The 8,055-nt window shown below is 37.4% G+C and overlaps 1 protein-coding gene across 1 annotated transcript; it reads left to right on the top strand.

The window, feature by feature from the left end:
* The first annotated feature begins 7,243 nt into the window (after window positions 1-7,243).
* On the top strand, window positions 7,244-7,696 carry LOC118590855 (ubiquitin-conjugating enzyme E2 N-like). Its single transcript, XM_036198628.1, has one exon. It carries the CDS (start codon window positions 7,244-7,246, stop codon window positions 7,694-7,696), a length of 453 nt encoding a protein of 150 aa, XP_036054521.1.
* The last annotated feature ends 359 nt before the right edge of the window (window positions 7,697-8,055 follow it).

The following is an 8,055-nucleotide window of genomic DNA, read 5'->3' on the forward strand; positions in this document are numbered from 1 at the left end:
TAATGTCAGAGTCTTCAATTTGATTCCATTGGTCGATGTGTCAGTTTTTATGCCAGTACTGAGCTGTTTTTATTACTATAACTCTATAGTAGAGTTTGAGGTGAGGGATCATGATGCCTCCAGAGGTTGCTTTATTATACAGGATTGTTTTAGCTATCCTGGGTTTTTTGTTTTTCCATATAAAGTTAAGTATTGTTCGTTCCAAGTCTGTGAAGAATTGTGTTGGGATTTTGATGGGGATTGCATTGAATCTGTAGATTGCTTTTGATAAGATTGCCATTTTTACTATGTTAATTCTACCTATCTATGAGCATGGGAGATCTTTCCATTTTCTGATATCTTCTTTGATTCATTTCTTCAGAGACTTAAAGTTTTTATCATACAGGTCTTTCACTTGCTTAGTTAGAGTTACCCCAAGGTATTTTATATTATTTGTGGCTATTGTAAAGGGTGATGTTTCTCTGATTTCTTTCTCAGCCCATTTATCATTTGTATATAGGAGAGCTAATGGTTTTTTTTTTTTTAATTAATTTTGTGTCCTGTCACCTTACTGAAGGAGTTTATCAGCTGTAGGAGTTCCCTGGTAGAATTTTTCGGGTCACTAATGTATACTATCATATCGTCTACAAATAGTGAAAGTTTGACTTCTTCCTTTCCAATTTGTATCCCCTTGATCTTTGTTGTCTTATTGCTCTAGCTAGAACTTCAAGTACTATATTGAATAAGTGTGGGGAGAGTGGACAACCTTGTCTTGTTCCTGATTTTAGTGGAATTACTTTGAGTTTCTCTCCATTTAACTTGATGTTGGCTGTTGGCTTGCTGTAAATTGCCTTTATTATGTTTAGGTATGTTCCTTGTATTCCTGATCTCTCTAGAACCTTTATTATGAAAGGGTGTTGGATTTTGTCAAAAGCTTTTTCAGCATCTAATGAGATGATCATGTGTTTTTTTTTTTTTTCTTTCAGTTTGTTACATTGACAGATTTTCGTATGTTGAACCATCCTTGCATCCCCGGTATGAAGCCTACTTGGTCATGGTGGATAATTTTTTTGATGTGTTCCTGGATTCGGTTAGCCAGTGTTTTATTGAGTATTTTTGCATCAATGTTCATGAGCGAGATTGGTCTGCAATTCTCTTTCTTTGTTGCATCTTTGTGTGGTTTGGGTATCAGGGTGACTGTAGCCTCATAAAAGGAATTTGGTAATGTTCCTTCTGCTTCTATGGTGTGGAACACTTTGAAGAGTTTTGGTATTAGCTCTTCTTTGAAAATCTGGTGGAATTCTGTGCTGAAACCATCTGGTGTCCTGGGCTTTTTTTTGGTTGGGAGACTTTTAATGACCATTTCTATTTCCTTAGGGGTTATTGGTCTATTTAAATAGTTTATCTGGTCTTGATTTAACTTTAATATGTGGTACCTATCAGAAAATCATCCATTTCTTTCAGATTTTCCAATTTTGTGTAGTACAGGTTTTTGAAGTATGACCTGATGATTCTCTGGATTTCCTCATTGTCTGTTGTTATGTCTTGCTTTTCATTTCTGATTTTGTTAATTTGGATGCTCTCTCCACTTTTTGGTTAATTTGGATAAGGGCTTGTCTATCTTGTTGACTTTTTCAAAAACCAACTCTTTGTTTCATTGATTATTTGTATTGTTCTCTTTGTTTCTATTTTATTGATTTCAGCCCTCAATTTGATTATTTATTGGCATCTGTTTTGTTTCTCCTGGGTGAGTTTGCTTCTTGTTGTTCTAGATCTTTCAGTTGTGCTGTTAAGTCACTAGTGTGAGATTTCTCCAACTTCTTTATGTGGGCATCTAGAGCAATGAATTTTCCTCTTAGCACTGCTTTTGTAGTGCCCTATAAGTTTGGGTATGTTGTACATTCATTTTCATTGAATTCTAGGAAATCTTTAATTTCTTTCTTTATTTCTTCCTTGACCCATTGATGATTCAATTGGGCATTATTCAGTTTCCATGAGACTATAGGTTTTCTGTAATTTTTGTTGTTGTTGAAATCTAACTTTAAGCCATGGTGGTCTGATAAGATACAGGAAGTTATTACAATTTTTTTGTATGTGTTGAGATTTGCTTTGTGACCCAGCTATGTGGTCAGTTTTGGAGAAGGTTCCATGGGGTGCTGAAAAGAAGGTATATTCTATTGTGTTAGGGTGGAATATTCTGTAGATATCTATTAAGTCCATTTGAGTCATAATGTCTGTTAGTTCCCTTATTTCTCTATTATGTTTCTGTCTGGCAGACCTGTCCATTGGTGAGAGTGGGGTGTTGAAGTCTCCCACTACTAGTGTATGAGGTTTGATATGTGGTTTAAGCTTATAATGTTTCTTTTACAAATGTAGGTGCCCTTGTATTTGGGGCATAAATATTCAGAATTGAAACTTTATCTTGTTGGATTTTCTCTGTGATAAATATGTAATGTCCTTCCTGATCTCTTTTGATTGATTTTAGTTTGAAGTCTATTTCATTAGATATTAGGATAGCTACACCAGCTTGCTTCTTAAATCCATTTGATTGGAAAGTCTTTCGCCAGCCAGCCTTTTATTCTGAGGTAGCATCTGTCTTTGAAGTTGAGGTGTATTTCTTGTATGCAGCAAATGGATGGATCTTGTTTTTGTATCCATTCTGTTAGCCTGTGTCTTTTTATAGGTGAATTGAGGCCATTGATATTAATGGATATTAATGACCAGTTATTGTTAATTCATGTTATTTTTTTGGTGGTAGTGTTGTATGTTTTACTTCTTTGGTATTTGTTGGTGTGGGACTATCTCTTGCCTATGTTTTCATGGGTGTATCTAATTTCCTTAGGTTGGATTCTCCCTTCAAGTTCTTTCTGTGAGTGAATATTTTATAAATGGCTGTGAGGCCTGAGGGCCAGGCAGGACCTGAGAAAGCTTTTGGCTACAGCAGTGGTTCTCAGCCTTCCTAATGCTGCAACCCTTTCATAGAAATTATGTTGTGGTGACCCCCAACTGTAAAATTGTTTCATTCCTACTTCATTACTGTAATTTTGCTATTGTTATGAATCATAATATAAATAGTTGATTTGCGACCCCAAGGAGGTCACAACCCTCGGGTTGAGAACCACTGCACTTAAGACATATGTATGTGTTATCCATACAGAGCTATAAGCAAAGATAGGGAGCAGAAAGAGGCCGAGACCTGAGAAGGTACAGATATCAGAGTTACCAGACAAAGACTTCCACCCAGACAATATGTTTGAGGAACTGAAGGAAGCCATACTGAGTTTGGAAGATGTAACTGCTTCGGGTCATGAAACACATGATGAATATATGGTCTGAGTGCTTGTTCCTTCCAAACTCTATGACAAAACTGAATTCCTAAAGTCCTGTGTTAATGGTCTTTTCAGGTAGAACACTGGAGAGGTGATTAAGTGATCCCTGCTATGGGGCCCTCATAGCATTAGGGGCTTGGTAAAGAGAAGGAAACAGGACCGAGCTAGCAAGCTTGATCTTAATATGCTGTGTCTATGGCCCCACACGAAGACCATCACCTAATGTCAGTGTCATGCTTTTGGACTCCTACAGAGGTAAGCTAAATAAGCCCTCTTTTTTTTTTTTTTTTTATAAATTTACCTACATTCTAGTATTCACTTACAGCAACAGGAAATGTACTTAGGTGAATGACATCACTTAAAAGAGAAAATTTATAGGAAAGAACAAAATGGAACATCAGAGTTAATTGGGCAAATAATCATAAAATAAAAGTTCATTGGAGGGGCTCAATAATAGATTTGAAATGGAAACCAAATCAATCAGCAAACAAAATAATAATAATATGTGCACGCATTTCAAACAGCAAAGAGCAAAATGAAGAAAAATTAAGAGCCTCAGAGACACAGACACCCCTCAGTATTTGTGCCAGCAAACACTTTACAAAAATAATAAAATAACAGAAATGACCATAAAATGTGTGAAATATTTAGGAAAACCTAATTCTGCACATCCATGTCTGAACATATTGTAGAAAAATACTGAAAGAAAATACTTCAAAAAGGAAAAGGAAAAAGACCCCACAAAAACAAAATCCCATAAAACTCACAGCTGTGTACCCCTCAGGAACAACGGAAGCCAGAAGAGGAATAACATGTTAATTGAAAGTAGGGGAAATAACTTTTACCCAAAAAAAAGAAAGAAAGAAAGAGAGAGAGAGAGAGAGAAGAAAGCATGATGTAGTTTCTTTGTGCTGCTGGTGACAAAGAGTACCAGCAAAGCGACAAACAGAATGTGAAAATCTGTAAATTCACCCTGTTCTTACGGCACAAGAAGAAAGGACTTGTGTAGTTCAAATGCAAGAGCACAGAAGAAAGTGGACTACAATTTCCACAGCACTTAGCACAGATGGCACTAGGAACCTTGGCCATAGCTTCACCTTCTGCTGGAGATAAATGCAAGAAAATGATGGGTTTTTGAAAACAGCCTGTAAAGACTGAACAACATCTGGAATACAGCATTAATGAAGAGAAAACCAATGGGTCTTGACAGAGCGACCACATCCATAACCTCTCTGAGGAGGAGGGCTTGAACTAAGGTAGGAAGATGGCTTCCTCCTGTTTTGCCAGAGCCAGAAGCCGAACAGAACAGACTCATTGCCCTCAGGAATTACCTCAGCAGTTATGTTCATGACCAACACTTGACTTCCAAGGTCAGGTGTGTGTAACTGAGCAGATTTGACATGTGTTGTATAAAACAGGGACAGTTTTAAGTTCTGTCCTGACACTGAGCAGAAATAAAGATGAACTCTTTCTTGGAAATCTCTACATGTATCTTTGTATCTGTATGTTGTGTGTGTGTGTGTGGGGGGGGGTGATGAGATGAATTCTTTGTCATGAAAGACAATACTCTTCCATTTATGGTGTGTTGTCCTCATTGGTTTGTAGGGTGCTCACTACTCTCTGGCTTTTTGAATCACCCATTCATCCATTCTCCATTTGTGTATTCACCCAGTCTTCTCCATATGCCTTGTTTCAGCTTGCAACATTTTAAAAATGATGAGTTGGTTTCACTTGTATTTGTTCTTATAAAACATTTCCAGCTGTTTTCAAAATAGGTAAGTTTTTCAATTTACATCTTATACAAATGGGATCTTACTTTATAAAGCATGCTTTTCCATTTTATATCTGCTCATTACTACGTTATTTTCAACTCTTTTCACTTAGCACATCTTACTAACTGCTCCCTCGGTAACAAACATCTTCATCATTTTCAGTACCCATAAGCACTGATGCATTGGGTATGTGAGTGCCTCTGGGATAGCATGCCTCCGAACAGGATTCTTAGCTCATAAGGAATAGGTGGACTTAACTAGACTAAGATACTAGTAAGAATTGTGTTTTGTTAGTACCAATCCTCTCTCTCCACCTTTACCTTCCCCTTCTATTTTCCTGCCACCTATCCCTAGCAGTCCCCTTATGTTTTCATCTCTCCACTTCCCCCCTAACACATTGTCTAACCAAATTCCACATGACAGAAACATGATGCACTGCACTCTGTCCCCTTTACTCTCTATTCCTTTTTAGGCCCTATCTCTCCCTCCATTTCTATTGCCCAAGTGCACCCACGTGCACACACACATGCACACATACACATATGCTTGAAGTTAGATCTCACATATGATACAGGCAATATTTGTCTCTCTGAGCTTAAGTTCATTTAACATGATAATTTCCAATTCCATCCTTTTTATTTTGCAAATGACATCATTTCCTTTTACTTTATGGCTAAATAAGACTCCACTGTGTCTTTATGTCACATTTTCTTTCTCTGATCTTCTGCCAATGGAAATCTAGATTGGGCTTCCTACCTTGGCTGTTGTGAGTGGTACAGCAGTAAATATGGATGTACAATTATCTCTGTACTGTGTTGACTTTCAGACCTTCAAGTACACACTAGGGAATTGTATAGGTAACTTATATGGTAGTTCACTTTGTGGTTTGTTGATGAATTTTCACACTGAATTTCATGGTGACTTTACCAGTTTATATTGATATCAGCGGGCTGTAAAAATTTTGTTAGTTTTAATTTCCCTAGGCTCATGCTCTGCTTGATGAAGTTCTATAGCAGCCCTACACCAATCCCATTTAGTCCTGTGCATTATTGGCTCTAATCAAGAAATAGTTCTCAAATATGTGCTGTGCAAGAACTTCTGTAGTGATCTCTACCTTCTTCCAGCAAAACATCTTTTACATGTACATATCTAATTTGGATATTTAGCATTTACAAACTCTACATACTACATTCAAAGGAGGCTTTTACTTCAAGACAAATGCATCATATTAAGAAAAGATGAAAACAAACATACCAGAAGTCTGAGATATGTTGACAGTTGAAACTCCCCTGGGCTCTGCCTGCATACAGGACCAGGCTGTGCGTGTGGTCCAAACCATAAAGATCTATGCAAGGGATTATGACTTTAAGGGGTACCCTAAAAAAGTTCCAATAGCTCTTTCCATCAGAGCAGGCTTATCAAACTTGGTACTTAGCCACTAATAAAGAAGGGAGCCTTAGAATTTGCTGGGGATAATTCACACTTAAACAACACACCACAAATATTATTGATCTTGTTTTAGTCAAGAGTCAAAAACATCCAAACCTCCACATATCCTCAAAGGTTAAAGCAGTTTGCTTACATTCCAGCTCTGACAAATTCCATTCTATGCTTGCCCTCCAGTTCTTGGTCAAAGCATAGTAAAGTTAAGTTGTTCAGGTGTGTGCCTTCTCTTGCACATATTTACAGAATGAAATAAATCACAACTAATCAAGTCATCTGCATCACTAAAGAGATGTGTATATACCTTTAAAAAAAAAACATTCAGTTTATCAGCAATTCTGGAAGATTCCAGTGCAAACTTGTCTGTAACCTTCCTCCACCTTAGCAAGCATGTTACATCCCTCTGCCACTGCAATAGGCACTTCAGGAAGGGTATCTATTAAATGATTCAGTAGAATAATTGAATCACAATTAACTAAATGAAGAATCTCCTTTGCCCTATCAAGTTTAGTTGAAAAAAAAAAAACCTTATAGAAGTTCTAATTTAATCTCCTACATTTGATGATTACCAATATTATCATGAGTTTAGTTTAAAAAAATTCCCCTTGAAGTAACCTCATCAGTTGTACCTGTACTACATCAAAAAGCAATTTGATGATTCATTTGGGAGGTGGATAGAGGCAGAGACAAGAGCTGAAACCGAACTCAGAATCTGACAAGATGCCCAGGCTGCCTCTCAGAATTACCAAGGAAACCCAGCATTTGCTGGCAGAATTAGTTCCTGGCATTAGAGTAAAACAAGAGGAGAACAACACCTGTTATTTTCATGTCATTGCTGGCCCCCAGAATTCCTTCTTTGAGGGAGGGACTTTTAAATTTGAACTATTCCTTCCAGAAGAATACCTAATGGCAGCATCTAAGTTACATTGCATGACAAAAATGTGTCATCCTAATGTAGACAAGATGGGAAGAGCATGTTTTGATATTTTGAAAGATAAGTGGTCCTCAGAACTGCAGATCCACACAGTTCTGCTATCAACCCAGGCTTTGTTAAGTGCACCTAATCCAGATGATCTGTTAGAAAATGATGCAGCCAAGCAATGGAAGACCAATGGAGCTCAAGCCATGGAAACAGTGTGGGCATGGGCTAGGCTATGTGCCAGGAATATTTAAGCTGATATGATCATTAGGCGTACACCAGTTCCCTGTTCTGACAAGACTTATTCCTCTTTGTTTGTTTGTTTGCATTTAATGAACACAGTCTTAGAAACATTACAGAATAAAAGCCCAGGCATCCTCATCTTTGGTGACTACATGCATGTTAGCAAATATATGTCTTGTTCTGATTCACTGTTGTAAAGCATGAGCAGAGGCAAGAAGTATCTTCTAGGTCACTGTGAAACGTTTGGAAGCCATGGCTCTCTACTTGGATTCATTTCCACATCATGGTTTAAATGAAAAGCATTGTGAATGACAGTAGTTGTAAGGATTAGCTGCCAGGAGTATGGACGGTTCTTTATTTTTTAGGAGGA

The sequence above is a fragment of the Onychomys torridus genome, chromosome 9 (genome assembly GCF_903995425.1).
Source record: "Onychomys torridus chromosome 9, mOncTor1.1, whole genome shotgun sequence".
NCBI classification, from domain to species: Eukaryota; Metazoa; Chordata; class Mammalia; order Rodentia; family Cricetidae; genus Onychomys; species Onychomys torridus.